The 19,111-nt window shown below is 39.0% G+C and overlaps 2 protein-coding genes across 2 annotated transcripts; both read right to left on the reverse strand.

Annotated features, from left to right (window-relative positions):
* Positions 1 to 1,968: 1,968 nt before the first annotated feature.
* LOC146691134 (ileal sodium/bile acid cotransporter-like) lies at positions 1,969 to 8,086 on the reverse strand. The gene is made up of 6 exons (XM_085435342.1): positions 7,668 to 8,086; positions 7,088 to 7,206; positions 6,855 to 6,943; positions 5,124 to 5,299; positions 4,879 to 5,036; positions 1,969 to 3,095 (listed from the first exon to the last, which is right to left on the reverse strand). Exons 1-6 carry the CDS (start codon positions 8,063 to 8,065, stop codon positions 2,908 to 2,910), a joined length of 1,128 nt encoding a protein of 375 aa, XP_085291468.1. The 5' UTR covers positions 8,066 to 8,086; the 3' UTR covers positions 1,969 to 2,907.
* A 1,698-nt stretch (positions 8,087 to 9,784) lies between these two features.
* On the reverse strand, positions 9,785 to 16,223 carry LOC146691135 (ileal sodium/bile acid cotransporter-like). Its single transcript, XM_085435343.1, has 6 exons — positions 15,714 to 16,223; positions 15,137 to 15,255; positions 14,904 to 14,992; positions 14,527 to 14,702; positions 14,282 to 14,439; positions 9,785 to 10,878 (listed from the first exon to the last, which is right to left on the reverse strand). Exons 1-6 carry the CDS (start codon positions 16,109 to 16,111, stop codon positions 10,691 to 10,693), a joined length of 1,128 nt encoding a protein of 375 aa, XP_085291469.1. The 5' UTR covers positions 16,112 to 16,223; the 3' UTR covers positions 9,785 to 10,690.
* Positions 16,224 to 19,111: the final 2,888 nt, after the last annotated feature.

Genomic DNA, 19,111 nt, shown 5'->3' on the forward strand with positions numbered 1-19,111 from the left:
TATTTAAGTTCACTCTCCTTAAAGGCAATTTAAAATAAACAACGAAGCCCAATTCGACCAGAACAGTACCAAAATAAAAACAGTTCATTGGGTGGAAACTAGATAAAGCTAACTTTAGCTAATAATCAGTCTCTACTGATCTAGCCGACATTATCTGATGTTTTTGACACTATTTAGAGAGCAAATACACAGTCAAAGGATTTAATAATGCACCACGAGTAAATTCTCTGGTGTAGTTTGTGTAGCAGGCAAATGACCACTGAATTTCCTAACTTAATCAGTGACAAAACAAACAGAAGGAGGACCAAAACAAGAAAAATAAGCACTGTATATTGTTGTAGTGACAACCCTGCAGATTACAAAAATAAAAAAAATACACAATCAGTTATTAGTGTGCACCCTATCCTCACTGATCACTGTTGTAATATGCCTGTTCAGACACATAGAGGCACAACCTCCAGATGTAATTTTGTGGGTTGGCAGCCCACTCTTCAGTCAGAATTGCCTAAAGTTGCTGCTGAGTCAATGGAGGATTTGAATGCCATTCAAACAAATTCACGGGTTGCCTCCAGCATTGCAGCAGAATGATCCCAGTCCGGTTGCTCTGCTGTGGCATTCTTACAGATTTTAATTTCACAAAAACCTGTGGTGAATGTTTATAGGGTTTAGTGTGTTTGATAAAGGAGTGGAATTAGTTGGATAAAGACACTGTGACTTCTTCTCCAAAATTGTGTTTTGAGGACTACTCAGTCAGACATAAGCACGGAATCATTGTAAAGACAATTAGGCATACACTTAAGTCACAGCAATGACCCTGCTTTATCAGAGCAGTTTGCACTTTTGTTTGTGGACAGCTGTGCCTTTAATCTGCAGCATTGATTTGACCTCTTAATCAGGCCTCACTCACTAATAACAAGCCTACAACGGAAGTATCCAAAAATGAAATATATAGTTGACCAACAGGGGTGGCTGGGGAGAGGGAGGTCTGGGCCTCTTTGCTTAGGCTGCTGCCCCCGCGACCCGGCCCCGGACAAAGCGGATGAAGATGGATGGATGGATGGATAGTTGACCAACACAGAAACCCATGCAGGCCACTGTCTAGACAACTAGTTTTCATGTAAGTTGGGGGATGCCCTCATAAAATAACCTTCAACAAGGTAAAGGTGTCAGGTCCTCGAAAGTTAAGTTTAATTCAGGGACCTGTTAAACTTAACCTTTTGCCTTGTTGAAGGTTATTTTACGTGTCATCAACAATTCCCTGAATTTGACTGATAATCCTAATCTCTGATGGCTACATCATTACCAATATTATGTTTGTAGATGCTAAGCCTATGCTTGAAGCAACTGAGGTGTTAGATGGCAGGGGTGACACAGTGCCACTGTTATGAATGAAACTTGACATAATCCAATAACTCCAGCCATACTTATCTTGTCCTTTATTGTTTTCCAGACTTTGGAATAGTCTCCCCTTTAATATTAGATCTGCTCAAACTCTTGAGCAATTTAAATCTTTACTAAAGACACACTTTTACGCTCTGGCTTTTAACACATTATGACCCAAGCATTTTGGATTTATCTGAATTAGTTAGTATTGTTTCAATTCTTCTATTTTATTGTTTCTATTGTTATTATTGTATTACATTGTAGTTTTTAATTTTATTGTTATTGTTAAGCACTTTGTGCAGCATCGGCTGTTGGAAATGTGCTATATAAATAAATCTGACCTTGACCTTGACCTTGACCTTCCATGGGTTGCATTTGTTGTTCAACTTGGTGACTATTTACATAACATTATGATTGTGACCTTGAACCAAGACTACGTGCAGCTGTTCACATTTTACCACACTACGGTCAAAGACAAGCTTTAGTCTTTTTTTTTTTTTTTAAATAAGACAAAGGACATTGGAACAACTGCACAAAAACAATAACATGCAAATAATCTTTATTTATAACTACACAACTGAGAACAGAAATGTATTCATTAAAAACTGTTTGTGTTCATCATTTTAAAAAATGTCCAAGTAAATGAAATTAAACTGTAATTGCTTCATTAAACAAAGTCCCTTTGCAGTACAGCAGACTCATACATTAAAGTGTGAATATGTTGATTTCAAAGTCTGATGCTTGAATATGGACAGAAAAACTGATCACTGAAACCCCAGACTTTCAAAGACTGATTACATTCTTATTAACCATTTATGTATGACTATTAAATTATTATTTCAATCATTCACACTTGGCTTTTAGCTACTTCCTCACTCAACAACTAACCACAGGATTTACTGACCAATTTTAATAATAAAATAATAATTAACAATAAATAACCAAAATAGTAATAATAAAAATCTGTTTAACTACTACTGCTACTTTTATGGAGCTGTTACACAGTTAATTCATGCTAACAGCTTTACATTGACATGACTGGATCTCACATAGATTTCTCTTAAGCTGTAACTACATCATTATATCACATTTTGTTCTTTGTTGTCATCACTGTGTTCTTGTTGCTATTGAAATAACATTAATATGAAATAAATTATGGCTGTCACCTTACAAAAAACCCCAAACACCCTGTTTACAATCACTGAAGCACTGATTAAGACACATGTCTAACAATGTACAGGCAAAGTGGTTCTAAATATTTAGATATGAATAAAAGTAAATAACACATAATTCAGCAGTTGGTCCCCACCACGTTCCCACTTGAAGTTAGATACTGACTGTCCCGGGGAAGAAATTTGTGCAACCCTGTTCAGCTAAAACTTTTCCAAATGGTTTAGTGTGGTGCACATACAGCCTGCAGAGTGCAGTGTGTCTTCACAGTAGAGTCCAAATGCTGTGATCACTGATGCAGTTGTTATTGCTCATACCAACAATCCAAAGTCTCTGGTTTTCAGAGCTGCAATATCACAGCGCAGTGCTTTTGTCAGTGCTTTTATCCTTCACATCCGTGTTGTTGCTCTCATCGCCCTCAAAGCCACCATTTTCCCGTGGGCAGTGCTTTTGCTCTTCTACATCAGCGTTCTGACCTTCCAAGTATGTAGCGTCACTGTTTGTAGACGAGCCGCCACAAAATCTTTTATAAAGCTGGAAGCCTGGACAGGAAACAAACCATAGATTCAGAACCAGTGAGCAAAGACCTTTGGACAAAACCTTTAAATGTGGAATAAACAGGACTTCTATGCAAGATGCCATAACAAGAAAATTTGAAGCATCCCATGTTTTCTTTTCTGTTCAGTTTCAAGTATAAGTGAGCATCTACGATACACTGTAAACCAGTGGTTCTCAAATGTTTGGTGCACAGGACAGACAGAATTCAAAATTTCAAGGTATTCTGCAGAAGATGCCCTCTATGTCATTTTAGACAATGTGAACTATAACTTTCATTCATTCCCTCACTGCACATTTTCACACGAAAACCTATTTTAATGCAAGCCTATTCTCACGTCTGTGACATTAAGTAGCACCATCTTCTCAAACACACAGGAATTGCTAATTTAAGCAAATTCTGTCCTTTGAATGTGTTCCGAGATGCACTGGGGTATGGCATTAGTGGGACTGTGGAAGGTCCATTTCGTCACTGGTAAATGTGCAGGAGGTTTGTTTTAACCTGAAGTGAAAGGAATAAGTTAGGGATGAAAAAAAAACCAGCAAGCAAAAAATACCACAAAACAAAAGATCTCCTAGGTGACATAAAAACTCATGAAGATGTTGCACTTCTTAAAGTTTTTCATAGGTGTTAGAGCTTCAGTGCAGTAATGCTACAGATGTCTGCATCCATGGGGAGACACAGGAAGCAGACCCAAGGAAGCGGTGTTGAACAATACCTCTTATTGAGAGTGCATTGTTCCTGCTTCTTCTGGTTCAAGTCCAGCACTGTTTTACAGAAGCCAGTATTTCTCTCAGGAGAATGTTTAGTTAATTCCTGCCAACAAATGCCACAGTTGGGCTAATGACCATTAACATCTCTGATCCAACTAAAGCCATAAGGCTTTTTACCTGACAGTTGGTTGCTACTGGATATTTCAGATATCAGTTGCCTAGGTAACCCTATAACATATATATCGTCCTCTCATGTCACTTATAATCCTCTCAACGTCTATTTGAGCTGTTATTTTACACACTGTTGCAGGAAGTTGTGAAAAGTCATTGCCATTCAGGAGTCTCAGGTTGTAAAGCTGCTGCTAATTACTTCATGCGAGGAAGTTTCTAAAGACAGGTAGCTTTTGTAGGTGATTTTGGGGGTGCTTTTCTTCATCTTCTCCGCCATTCTCCAATGCTCTCCTCAATCACAGCTTTAAATGCGTCAGTCAATAATATAGTCAAATTCAATTTCTTACATTACTTTTTTTTCTGTTACAAAATGATGCTTGGTTTACACAAAGTCCCTGGCACACCTGGACACCTCTTGGGAAACACTTGAATTAACCTTGACTGGTGCCCTTGAATTCTAAGCAGCATCCCCCTTTATGTAATTTGCTTTCACAGTTAGACAATTCAATGGTCAAAGAAATAGTAATAAGACTGTGAGGTAAAGTCATCCATTTTCCCAATTTTCCCGAAAGAAACTGGTGGAAAAAATATTCACACTATGTGCTGACATGGATATTACGATACTTTATAGCTGACACAGGCAAACCACTGAAACAACATGAAGCACACTGCAATTCTGTTACTCTTTAAACTTGGGTTAAATATTTAATCCTTATATGGCACAGCACCTGGCTCAATCTGTTGACTTGACACAGCAAAAAAACATCACAATGGAGGAAAAGAAGGAAAATAAGGAAGCTGCATTCACTGACCAAGAACTAAAAAAAAGTCAAGCGATGCAGGAGAAAATGGCCAATGTATGTGTTGTTTGTTTTAAGGTCTTACCTCCCACAAAAATGAGTGCTGACACGAGCTGGAAGATGCTGTAGATGAGGGGGAAGGCAAACATCTTTTCCAGCTCCTCTGGGGTGAAGGACAGTTGGACGATAGTGCTGCACAACTGGGCATTCTGGATACCTGTCTCCAGTGCAATGGTTCGACATCTGAACAAATAAAGAAACAATGACGAACCTCATCAATAAGTCAAACTTGAATGTAGCTGTGTCAGAAACATTTTGCTGTCACCTCACCTGTACCAGGGTTGACCCACAAAGCGAGCCAGGAAGAACCCAAGGCTCAATCCAATAAAGGGGTAGATGGTGCCAATTATCCACAGGGAGGGAGCAATGGTCCAGGACGACTGGTAGAGGACTCCTCCAATCACAGCTATAACAATAATGAGAACCAAGCCAACAATGGATCCAACCTGTGCACAACATAAACACTCCATTAAAACCCAGTCCAGGTGATTTAACTGGTTCGGCACTGTAAAATGGAAATATCACATCCCCCCAGTATGTATGATGGAAATGCTATTTCTTTTTTTTTTTCTTCTTCTTTTCTGAAAAAACAAAACAAACAAACAAACAAAAACACCCCCCCCCCAAAAAAAACAAAACAAAACAAAACAACAACAAACAAACAAACAAAAAACCTAGGGTTAGGAGGCAGCAGGGCAGGTAGGTTTACGTAGAACTCAGGGTTGTAACATCATACACAAAATCACACCTCATATGCTTAACATAGTCGTTCCATTTAGACCATATTCCGTAGAAGGTATCCCTCTGAAGTTTAAGAGAAAATGACACTTTTTCCATCGTATAGATCTCTTGTACAGAATGTATCCAGTCTTCTATCGTTGGTGGTTCAGGCTTAAGCCATCTTCTCGTAAGAGGCTTTTTACTTGCGGCCAGAAGGATATACAGGAGTCTTCTGTCGTTGGAATTCAGTTTATCCACTGGTGCATTGCACAAAAACATGGTCTCAAAAGTTGAAGGAAAAACAAATGAAAAAAACACGTAAATGATCATGGATTAGAGACCAATACTGGCGAATATCTTTACAGTCCCAAAAGATGTGGAAATGGTTAGCTCCATCTCCCCCACATCTCCAACATTTATCACCAATTCCTCGATATCTTTGTTGAGCAGGGGTAATGAAAAATCTCATAATGCTTTTCCAGCAAAATTCACGCCAAACATTAGACCCAGTGGTAGCCCACTGTATCTTGCATGCGTGAGCCCAACACTTCTCTGTAATTGTCAAATTACCCTCCTTTTCCCACTTCGCTTTAATATACAGAGTGCTGTCGTTTTTACACCGCCGGATGCTGTTATATAATTTAGAAATAATTTTACTTTGCACTTCAGATTTGGTTAGTAATAAGAATGTTTCTACAAATTGTAATTCGTTTAGGTTCACTTTTAAGTTTTGATTAAAATAATTTCTGATCTGTAGATATCTAAAAAAATCATCAGATCCCAAGTCATGTTTACTCCTTAAAGATTCAAAGCTTTGAAATGCACCCTTATGGACAAATGAATAATAATTGGTTATACCTTTTGAAATCCAGTTTTTGAATCTATTATCATATTGATTTGGAGTAAAATCTGAATCATATGCACACCATCTTAAAACCTTAGAGGCATTTTCCAAACCACCAATTTTTATTACTTCTTTCCAAGCTGATATCATTATTTGTAGTATAGGTTTATCTGCCATATGTATTTTATTCTGCAATTTTATGTCCGATATTAAAGCTGAAACTGGTATTTCTTTTACTATTGTTCCTTCAACATCTTTCCATCCGGCGGTGTAGTTTGGACAACAGAGACAAATCAGCGGTCTTAACTGAGCTGCACAATAATATTCTCGTAGACATGCTATTTCTAAAAAGAAACATGTCACACAGGCACAAGATGTTATAAGTGAAAACATTAAACCTGTAGAATTATATTCAATAAACTGTAGAGCATTCCTACCTTCAGGATCTTTTTTGCCATCTCAGGCCACCTGTGCTTTACGTACATTCCCACACCGATCGGGATGATTAGGGCTGCCAGTGTGATACCTGAGGATGCAAAAAAGTAGATTATAAAAAGGTTACCTTAGAGGCAGGAACAGCATTCACAGTTACATCCTGATAATACACATTATTGAGAGCACTTGTTTGAAATTATTTAAGGTGTTTCAGTTCTTTGAAAGCTTTCCTTACCGATACTGTCATACGGGATCTTGATGGTGTCACTGGATGTCCATACACTGGTGTAGATTAAAAGACAGAGAGGCATCATCCCCAAGGCCAGGAGAGAGGAGCAGGCTGTCATACTGAGACTGAGGAGCGAAGGATTTGGACACAGATGAGTTTCCTGCATTTGTCCCTAGCTGTGCTTATACACACTAACACAATTTGTTTTATTTAAATAGTGCATTAACATTGAATAAATGTAAATAAAACTCTAGACCAATAAAAACTTGTAATACATTAATTCTATTGTGTTCTCCTGCCAGGTAGCTACACAACAAGAAAGTCTTCCTTAAAATAGCTTAAGAGTGTTCTGGGATCCAAAAAACATGAAAATGTTCTATTTAGTTTACATACACAAGAGAAACAAATAGTTATCATAGAGTAAACATAGTGGTCCTCTAAGAGCAACACTTGGTGATAGTAGGGGAAAAAAGAAGGTTCCTTTTATAACAGGGAGAAACCACCAGCTGAAAAAGGCTCAGAGAAGTCTGCTCTTTAACATAAAGGGAAAAAGAAAAAATAGCAATGAACCTGCCCAAAGTCTCACCTGAGGTCCATGTCTCCATCCAACCAGTAGCAGATGATGTTGGAGTTTGAGCCACCTGGACAGCAGCCCATGATGATGATGACCACTGCCTGCACAGCCTGGACCCCAAAAGCCAGTGACAAGGCAAAAGCTGTGAAAGGCATAATGCCAAACTGGCAGAGGAAGCCAATGATAATGCCCCATGGCTTCTTAATGTGGCCCCACAGCTTTGCAGCCTCCACTGTGCAGCCCATGGCGAACATGACCATTGCGAGCATGATGGTGAGCACCGTGCTCATCACTACTCCCAGGATGGCATTGAAGTTACTGGGAGGAACAAGGCAGTCTGTGCCCGAGCAGGCTGTGGCAGCATTGTCACAGATAGCTGGCAGCATGGTGGTTGGCTTCAGCGTGGACATTGTTGTGGCAGAAGAAGAATATCAGCAGATCCTTAAAACTTGCACACACTTTGGGGCTTCTTAGAGTCCTTGAGGTGAGACAAGTCCAGTTTCACCACCTGTCCAGGAAAGTGGATGTGACAAAGAGATGGAGTGAGCTTGGATCACTGCCCTTTATGCCCACGGTTTCAAAACCAAATAAAATTGGGCGGAAAGATAAAAAAATAACCAATAGTCTATGTTTTATGGGGTCAGCATTCAAAACACATGCATATAAAAAAGAAAATCACAATGAAATATGAAATACCATTACACTATGGCTCCAGTTTTTACAGCCTTGTGGGTTTTAAAGTTTTAATGAACTCACAATCATCAAGCATCATCATGCAGGAAAAGTTTCAAAGAGGCAGCAGCCACAGAATACATGTCCTTTGCACAATTATATATGGCCGTCTTTGGTCTCTTAATCATTCTTTTAAACATGAGTAACCCAGAGCCCATAAAACAAAATAAAGGTGTACAGTGGTCCTTCGTTTATTGTAGGAGTTATGTTCTAAAAAATAACCTGAGATAGGTCAAATCCGCAAAGTAGTCGGCGCTGTCACTTGGTGTTTGCCCGCTCTGTGGTAGAGTACAAGGTCTTAAATAATCAGGCCCCATTTTATCTTAATGACCTTGTAGTACCAATATCACCCTATTAGAGCACTTCGCTCCTGCACTGCAGGCCTACTTGTTGTTCCTAGAGTATTTAAAAGTAGAAACGGAGGGAGAGCCTTCAGTTTTCAGGCCCCTCTTCTGTGGAACCAGCTTCCAGTTTGGATTCGGGACTACTTTTAAGATTAGGCTTAAAACTTTCCTTTTTGCTAAAGCATATAGTTAGGGCTGGACCAGGTGACCCTGAATCCTCCCTTAGTTATTGCTGCAATAGACGTAGGCTGCCGGGGGATTCCCATGATGCATTGAGTTTTTCCTTTCCAGTCACCTTTCTCACTCACTATGTGTTAACAGACCTCTCTGCATTGAATCATATCTGTTATTAACCTCTGTCTCTCTTCCACAGCATGTCTTTTATCCTGTCTTCCTTCTCTCACCCCAACCGGTCGCACCAGATGGCCCCGCCCCTCCCTGAGCCTGGTCTGCTGGAGGTTTCTTCCTGTTAAAAGAGAGTTTTTCCTTCCCACTGTCGCCAAAGTGCTTGCTCATAGGGGGTCATATGATTTTTGGGTTTTTCTCTGTATCTATGAAGCGCCTTGAGGCGACTTTTGTTGTGATTTGGCGCTACATAAATAAAATTGAATTGAAAAATTGAATTTGTAGATGCTAAGCCTATGCTTGAAGCAACTGAGGTGTTAGATGGCAGGGGTGACACAGTGCCACTGTTATGAATGAAACTTGACATAATCCAATAACTCCAGCCATACTTATCTTGTCCTTTATTGTTTTCCATGGGTTGCATTTGTTGTTCAACAGTCTTCTTAGTATCCACCGTCATTTAGCATGACTACTTGGTGACTATTTATTTACATAACATTATGATTGTGACCTTGAACCAAGACTACGTGCAGCTGTTCACATTTTACCACACTACGGTCAAAGACAAGCTTTAGTCTTTTTTTTTTTTTTAAATAAGACAAAGGACATTGGAACAACTGCACAAAAACAATAACATGCAAATAATCTTTATTTATAACTACACAACTGAGAACAGAAATGTATTCATTAAAAACTGTTTGTGTTCATCATTTAAAAAAAATGTCCAAGTAAATGAAATTAAACTGTAATTGCTTCATTAAACAAAGTCCCTTTGCAGTACAGCAGACTCATACATTAAAGTGTGAATATGTTGATTTCAAAGTCTGATGCTTGAGTATGGACAGAAAAACTGATCACTGAAACCCCAGACTTTCAAAGACTGATTACATTCTTATTAACCATTTATGTATGACTATTAAATTATTATTTCAATCATTCACACTTGGCTTTTAGCTACTTCCTCACTCAACAACTAACCACAGGATTTACTGACCAATTTTAATAATAAAATAATAATTAACAATAAATAACCAAAATAGTAATAATAAAAATCTGTTTAACTACTACTGCTACTTTTATGGAGCTGTTACACAGTTAATTCATGCTAACAGCTTTACATTGACATGACTGGATCTCACATAGATTTCTCTTAAGCTGTAACTACATCATTATATCACATTTTGTTCTTTGTTGTCATCACTGTGTTCTTGTTGCTATTGAAATAACATTAATATGAAATAAATTATGGCTGTCACCTTACAAAAAACCCCAAACACCCTGTTTACAATCACTGAAGCACTGATTAAGACACATGTCTAACAATGTACAGGCAAAGTGGTTCTAAATATTTAGATATGAATAAAAGTAAATAACACATAATTCAGCAGTTGGTCCCCACCACGTTCCCACTTGAAGTTAGATACTGACTGTCCCGGGGAAGAAATTTGTGCAACCCTGTTCAGCTAAAACTTTTCCAAATGGTTTAGTGTGGTGCACATACAGCCTGCAGAGTGCAGTGTGTCTTCACAGTAGAGTCCAAATGCTGTGATCACTGATGCAGTTGTTATTGCTCATACCAACAATCCAAAGTCTCTGGTTTTCAGAGCTGCAATATCACAGCGCAGTGCTTTTGTCAGTGCTTTTATCCTTCACATCCGTGTTGTTGCTCTCATCGCCCTCAAAGCCACCATTTTCCCGTGGGCAGTGCTTTTGCTCTTCTACATCAGCGTTCTGACCTTCCAAGTATGTAGCGTCACTGTTTGTAGACGAGCCGCCACAAAATCTTTTATAAAGCTGGAAGCCTGGACAGGAAACAAACCATAGATTCAGAACCAGTGAGCAAAGACCTTTGGACAAAACCTTTAAAAGTGGAATAAACAGGACTTCTATGCAAGATGCCATAACAAGAAAATTTGAAGCCTCCCATGTTTTCTTTTCTGTTCAGTTTCAAGTATAAGTGAGCATCTACGATACACTGTAAACCAGTGGTTCTCAAATGTTTGGTGCACAGGACAGACAGAATTCAAAATTTCAAGGTATTCTGCAGAAGATGCCCTCTATGTCATTTTAGACAATGTGAACTATAATATTCATTCATTCCCTCACTGCACATTTTCACACGAAAACCTATTTTAATGCAAGCCTAATCTCACGTCTGTGACATTAAGTAGCACCATCTTCTCAAACACACAGGAATTGCTAATTTAAGCAAATTCTGTCCTTTGAATGTGTTCCGAGATGCACTGGGGTATGGCATTAGTGGGACTGTGGAAGGTCCATTTCGTCACTGGTAAATGTGCAGGAGGTTTGTTTTAACCTGAAGTGAAAGGAATAAGTTAGGGATGAAAAAAAAACCAGCAAGCAAAAAATACCACAAAACAAAAGATCTCCTAGGTGACATAAAAACTCATGAAGATGTTGCACTTCTTAAAGTTTTTCATAGGTGTTAGAGCTTCAGTGCAGTAATGCTAAAGATGCATCCATTGGGTATCCTCGTTGGTCTTCATACAACAATTCTGATGGCTAAAGAACCAAATGGGACAGGCAAAAAAAAAAAAAAAGTAATGCTACAGATGTCTGCATGCATGGCGAGACACAGTAAGCAGACCCGAGAAAGCGGTGTTGAACAATACCTCTTATTGAGAGTGCATTGTTCCTGCTTCTTCTGGTTCAAATCCACCACTGTTTTACAAAAGCCAGTATTTCTCTCAGGAGAATGTTTAGTTAATTCCTGCCAACAAATGCCACAGTTGGGCTAATGACCATTAACATCTCTGATGTTAATTGCTACTGGATATTTCAGATATCAGTTGCCTAGGTAAACCTATAACATATATATCGTCCTCTCATGTCACTTAATCCTCTCAACGTCTATTTGAGCTGTTATTTTACACACTGTTGCAGGAAGTTGTGAAAAGTCATTGCCATTCAGGAGTCTCAGGTTGTAAAGCTGCTGCTAATTACTTCATGCGAGGAAGTTTCTAAAGACAGGTAGCTTTTGTAGGTGATTTTGGGGGTGCTTTTCTTCATCTTCTCCGCCATTCTCCAATGCTCTCCTCAATCACAGCTTTAAATGCGTCAGTCAATAATATAGTCAAATTCAATTTCTTACATTACTTTTTTTTCTGTTACAAAATGATGCTTGGTTTACACAAAGTCCCTGGCACACCTGGACACCTCTTGGGAAACACTTGAATTAACCTTGACTGGTGCCCTTGAATTCTAAGCAGCATCCCCCTTTATGTAATTTGCTTTCACAGTTAGACAATTCAATGGTCAAAGAAATAGTAATAAGACTGTGAGGTAAAGTCATCCATTTTCCCAATTTTCCCGAAAGAAACTGGTGGAAAAAATATTCAAACTATGTGCTGACATGGATATTACGATACTTTATAGTAGAGATGGACTGATCCGATATTACGTATCGGTATCCGTCCGATACTGACGTAAATCACTGGATCGGATATCGGAGAAAAATTTAAAAAATGTAATCCGATCCATTAAATATCACGAAAGCACCTCACAAAACTTGCCACACGGCGTAACTCGGCTCATAACCGTAGCACGTTGCAGCAGTGCTTGTCACGTGATAGAGCAGCTGTGTGTATTTGTAGCCTAGCTAGCAATCCGGCATTTCATCTCCAAGAAGTTATGAGAATGAGGAAACCAGGGTCTGAACAACAGCAGCACGTTTAAGCTTGATAAGCTGTTGTTGGAATTTATTTATGTTCTACACCAGGATCTTTTTCTATGCAGCCGGGGCAGATCTAGCAAAGTTTTGCCAGGGGGCCGATAGGGCATTAACAAGGAAAACGGGGCACAAAGACATACTTTTCTTTCTTATTCTCATTTAAAATATCTAGCTTTTAATAAATAATTATTTTAATCTGATGTAAAATGTATAGAAGTCCATTACTATATATAGCAACTATTAAGTCTAATATACCCCAGTAAGCTAGTACTTTTTTTTTTGGGAAGGTACAATCTGTGCAGTCTGCAATTCTGTTGAAGAAAGATGTTGAATCTATTTAATTATTTTTGGAAAATAATTTATTTCTGTGCATTTTTCATTTTCTTTTCACACTGCATCAAATTAAAGTTGATTACGTCGATTAAGCATCATGAGGTGGAGGGTGGGTGGTTCCCTATTTTATTTATTTATTTATTTATTTTTTGCTGGGAGTTTTAGAACCCTATTAGTTAGGTTGCTTACTCTTTAAAATACCAGAATAGGAAGGATAGAGTAGGTTTAAGTTTGTTAGATTGATCAGTTTTGCTGAACTATGAAATGTTTTGGGTGCAGTGTATTTTTTGCATGCAGGTATAACAGAATAGCTTTAGTGTTTGTTTTTTAACTTGAGTATGAACTTATACAAAAAGCAGCACGATATTAAAAAACAGTTTTTTTGTTTAAAAAACACACTATATCGGATTCATATCGGTATCGGCAGATATCCAAATTTATGATATCGGTATCGGACATAAAAAAGTGGTATCGTACCAACTCTACTTTATAGCTGACACAGGCAAACCACTGAAACAACATGAAGCACGCTGCAATTCTGTGACTGGTTAAACTTGGGTTAAACATTTAATCCTTATATGGCACAACACCTGGCTCAAACTGTTGACTCGACACAGCAAAAAAACATCACAATGGAGGAAAAGAAGGAAAATAAGGATTCACTGACCAAGAATTGAAAAAAGTCCAGTGATGCAGGAGAAAATGGCCAATGTATATGTCGTGTGTTTTAAGGTCTTACATCCCACAAAGATGAGCTCACTGGCGTACAGCACCAAAGGTCTTGCTTTGCCCCAGGGAGTGAGAGCTCATTCCATCAGGGAATGGCAGCCCCTTTGGCCCTTTTTAAAGGGGTACCTGTAGCTGATATTTGTGTGGCAGCTAGTTGGGCATCACCGCTGCTGTCATAGGTGTTATGATACTTGATCTCTGACACAGATAAACCACCAGAGAAGCATGAAGCACGCTGCAACTCTATTACTGGTTAAACTTGGGTTAAATATTTAATCCTTATATGGCACAGCACCTGGCTCAATCTGTTGACTCAACACAGCAAAAAAACATCACAATGGACGAAAAGAAGGAAAATAAGGAAGCTGCATTCACTGACCAAGAACTAAAAAAAAGTCAAGCGATGCAGGAGAAAATGGCCAATGTATGTGTTGTTTGTTTTAAGGTCTTACATCCCACAAAGACGAGTGCTGACACGAGCTGGAAGATGCTGTAGATGAGGGGGAAGGCAAACATCTTTTCCAGCTCCTCTGGGGTGAAGGACAGTTGGACGATAGTGCTGCACAACTGGACATTCTGGATACCTGTCTCCAGTGCAATGGTTCGACATCTGAACAAATAAAAAAACAATGACGAACCTCATCAATAAGTCAAACTTGAATGTAGCTGTGTCAGAAACATTTTGCTGTCACCTCACCTGTACCAGGGTTGACCCACAAAGCGAGCCAGGAAGAACCCAAGGCTCAATCCAATAAAGGGGTAGATGGTGCCAATTATCCACAGGGAGGGAGCAATGGTCCAGGACGACTGGTAGAGGACTCCTCCAATCACAGCTATAATAACAATGAGAACCAAGCCAACAATGGTTCCAACCTGTGCCCAACATAAACACTCCATTAAAACCCAGTCCAGGTGATTTAACTGGTTCGGCACTGTAAAATGAAAATATCACATCCCCCCAGTATGATGGAAATGCTATTTCTAAAAAGAAACATGTCACACAGGCACAAGATGTTATAAGTGAAAACATTAAACCTGTAGAATTATATTCAATAAACTGTAGAGCATTCCTACCTTCAGGATCTTTTTTGCCATCTCAGGCCACCTGTGCTTTACGTACATTCCCACACCGATCGGGATGATTAGGGCTGCCAGTGTGATACCTGAGGATGCAAAAAAGTAGATTATAAAAAGGTTACCTTAGAGGCAGGAACAGCATTCACAGTTACATCCTGATAATACACATTATTGAGAGCACTTGTTTGAAATTATTTAAGGTGTTTCAGTTCTTTGAAAGCTTTCCTTACCGATACTGTCATACGGGATCTTGATGGTGTCACTGGATATCCATACACTGGTGTAGATTAAAAGACAGAGAGGCATCATCCCCAAGGCCAGGAGAGAGGAGCAGGTTGTCATACTGAGACTGAGGAGCGAAGGATTTGGACACAGATGAGTTTCCTGCATTTGTCCCTAGCTGTGCTTATACACACTAACACAATCTGTTTTATTTAAATAGTGCATTAACATTGAATAAATGTAAATAAAACTCTAGACCAATAAAAACTTGTAATACATTAATTCTGTTGTTCTCCTGCCAGGTAGCTACACAACAAGAAAGTCTTCCTTAAAATAGCTTAAGAGTGTTCTGGGATCCAAAAAACATGAAAATGTTCTATTTAGTTTACATACACAAGAGAAACAAATAGTTATCATAGAGTAAACATAGTGGTCCTCTAAGAGCAGCACTTGGTGATAGTAGGGAAAAAAGAAGGTTCCTTTTTTAACAGGGAGAAACCACCAGCTGAAAAAGGCTCAGAGAAGTCTGCTCTTTAACATTAAGGGAAAAAGAAAAAATAGCAATGAACCTGCCCAAAGTCTCACCTGAGGTCCATGTCTCCATCCAACCAGTAGCAGATGATGTTGGAGTTTGAGCCACCTGGACAGCAGCCCATGATGATGATGACCACTGCCTGCACAGCCTGGACCCCAAAAGCCAGTGACAAGGCAAAAGCTGTGAAAGGCATAATGCCAAACTGGCAGAGGAAGCCAATGATAATGCCCCATGGCTTCTTAATGTGGCCCCACAGCTTTGCAGCCTCCACTCTGCAGCCCATGGCGAACATGACCATTGCGAGTACGATGGTGAGCACCGTGCTCATCACTACTCCCAGGATGGCATTGAAGTTACTGGGAGGAACAAGGCAGTCTGTGCCCGAGCAGGCTGTGGCAGCATTGTCACAGATAGCTGGCAGCATGGTGGTTGGCTTCAGCGTGGACATTGTTGTTGCAGAAGAAGAATATCAGCAGATCCTTAAAACTTGCACACACTTTGGGGCTTCTTAGAGTCCTTGAGGTGAGACAAGTCCAGTTTCACCACCTGTCCAGGAAAGTGGATGTGACAAAGAGATGGAGTGAGCTTGGATCACTGCCCTTTATGCCCACGGTTTCAAAGCCAAATAAAATTGGGCGGAAAGATAAAAAAATAACCAATAGTCTATGTTTTATGGGGTCAGCATTCAAAACACATGCATATAAAAAAGAAAATCGCAATGAAATATGAAATACCATTACACCATGGCTCCAGTTTTTACAGCCTTGTGGGTTTAAAGTTTTAATGAACTCACATGTCATCAAGCATCATCATGCAGGAAAAGTTTCAAAGAGGCAGCAGCCACAGAATACATGTCCTTTGCACAATTATATATGGCCGTCTTTGGTCTCTTAATCATTCTTTTAAACATGAGTAACCCAGAGCCCATAAAACAAAATAAAGGTGTGGTCCTTCGTTTATTGTAGGAGTTATGTTCTAAAAAATAACCTGAGATAGGTCAAATCCGCAAAGTAGTCAGCTTTTAAAAAAAAATTATTATAGATGTTTTAAGCTGTAAAAACCCCTCACTACACACTTCATACACTTTTCTCAGACAGGCATGAACATTTTCACACTTTTCTCTCTTGTTTAAACACCCTCAAAGTTCAAACCTTTGTAGAAAAATAAGTCCAGTATTATAGAATGAAACCAAAGATCAAACCCTGTTTCAGGTGCAGAACGTGAATAGAGCGGCTGCCAGAGAATTCAACATCAATGAATCAAGTAGAGAAAGCAAGAAGAATGAGTTAAGTTTGACTTATCTGTTTTGTTTCGCTTAACGTGCCTTATAATCCGGTGTGCCTTATAATCCGGAAAATACGGTAACTTCTACCTTCCTTTAGCATGTCCGGAAGTCCAACCTTTTGTGCGATGGTTCCTTCCTCTGCCTTATGGGTGGTACCGCAGTTGCCTTTGATGGTTCAAAATGTTTCGTAGCCATTGTTGTGTTTGTTGGGGAGAAAACTTACAAACATACAGCACAGCACTGCAGAGTCACACTGTAGCGATCGAAAACGTATGTAAATTTGACAAGCTGAATGCATTCTGTTCTGTACAGGAGACTAGGCACGGAGGAAAAAGCTCGTCATTTCATGGTGACATAATCTTTAATTAACACCCCAAAGTCTGCATGATCAACCATTTTGAACATGAGTTAATTTTTAATCTGAAATGCTGTTAATATAAAAACAGCCTCCCTAATTAAAAAAACAAAAAAACAAATCCACCACATGAGTGTGTTTAAACCCAGCAGGAGATCCCAGGGCTGTTCCCTGATTAGTGGCTTTATTTTTCATATATTTTATCTTCTTCCTAACTAACGTTATGCAACTTTGCCATTTTCCAGACTGGTTTATGTAAATTATGATTCTTTCACAGGGGTTTCATTCAAATTAATGAGAACATGTTGTAACAGTCACAATGGTGTGGTTTCTCTTTAAGACAATGCAAGGTAAGGGTTAGTAACTTCATAAGTATGCACCTGCACGTGAGCGTATGGACTGGACGGACCTTAAGTCTTTCACCTCTTTAACTACTTGCAATGTTGTAGGAACACAGGTTGTGCTTCATGTATGATAAGCGGGCCTTGTAAGGTAGATGTAGAGAATGTGCACTAAAGGACAAGCACTGTGGAATTCCCAGTACCAGTGTGGTCGTGAGTTTTTCTGACTGTCCTGTTAAGTGCTTCTACCGCTTTTCTTAACCACTGAGTACAACCTGTGTTGTTTTAGTTTATTAAAGTCTTTATCTCCTTCCTAATTCCCTTTATGCAACTTTGCCATTACCTATCATTTATCATCTATCATTTATTTTTCAGACTAGTTTATGTAATTCATGATTTCTTCACAGGGGTTTCCTTCAAATTAATCAGATCACGTGTTGTTTCATTTTATTAAAGTTTTCATTTTAAGCACTTGCTGTGTAGTGTACTGTACATGAGTCATCATGAGCTTAGAAACCTAAAACACATCAACGTGATACCTTTTTTTATCCTCTCTGGATGCCCATATCAGTCCATAATGGTGATACCAATATTTAACTTTCATTTGTGAACTAAATTAAATGTTTTACATATAAACATAATACAGATTCTTGAGGAAGTAAACATTTCCATGCTAAATCTGGTGCATCTCATATTAACACATGAAATGTCTATCTGTGTGTTTGCTGCTTTATCCACCAACTCCCTCTACACAATCAAGAGTTGAGCAACCAAACTTGGCACACAGGTACATTTTAGGCCTCTACAGGTTATTATCTATATGGTGGATTTACAAATCTGGTTAATGTTGCCTTCACCCTCCACATCTCCTTGAGTTCTTTTCTCAGCTCTTGGTATTTCTCCAGCTTCTTGTGTTCCGTCTTTCTAATGTTGCTGTCATTTAGGATAGCTACATCTATCACTACAGCCATCTTAATCTGCTTATCCACCACTTCTGTGTCCAATTGGTTAGCCGTAATCACTTTGTCTGTTTGTATCTGGAAGTCCAACAGGATCTTGGCTTGGTTATTCTCGACCACCCTACGGGGTATGTCCTATTTTGACCACGGGACTTCTAGGCCATATTTGGCACAGATGTTCCTGTATACTAAGCTGCACATTCGGTTACGCCGCCCCATGTGTGCCCGGCAGGGCATAAATAACATCCAACAAATATGCTTTTTTAGATAACAACAATAACAAAAATCTGTTTATCTTTATCTACTTTTATGGAGCTGTTACACAGTTAATTCATGCTAACAGCTTTATTGGTAACCATATTTTTTATATAAGAAATGTCACATTTTTCTTTAATGTTATAGCAATCTATTTACATTTTTTCTTGTATTTGTGTAACTTAAACTGATCTGTATACTTTTGGGTTTTCTACATCCTACTTGATTTCTACTTCTTGTCCATTGCATTTAT

This window comes from Copadichromis virginalis, linkage group LG16, assembly GCF_057382275.1.
Source record: "Copadichromis virginalis isolate Kocher_CV1m ecotype Utaka linkage group LG16, C_Virginalis_male_GT1.1, whole genome shotgun sequence".
In the NCBI taxonomy this organism is placed as follows: Eukaryota; Metazoa; Chordata; class Actinopteri; order Cichliformes; family Cichlidae; genus Copadichromis; species Copadichromis virginalis.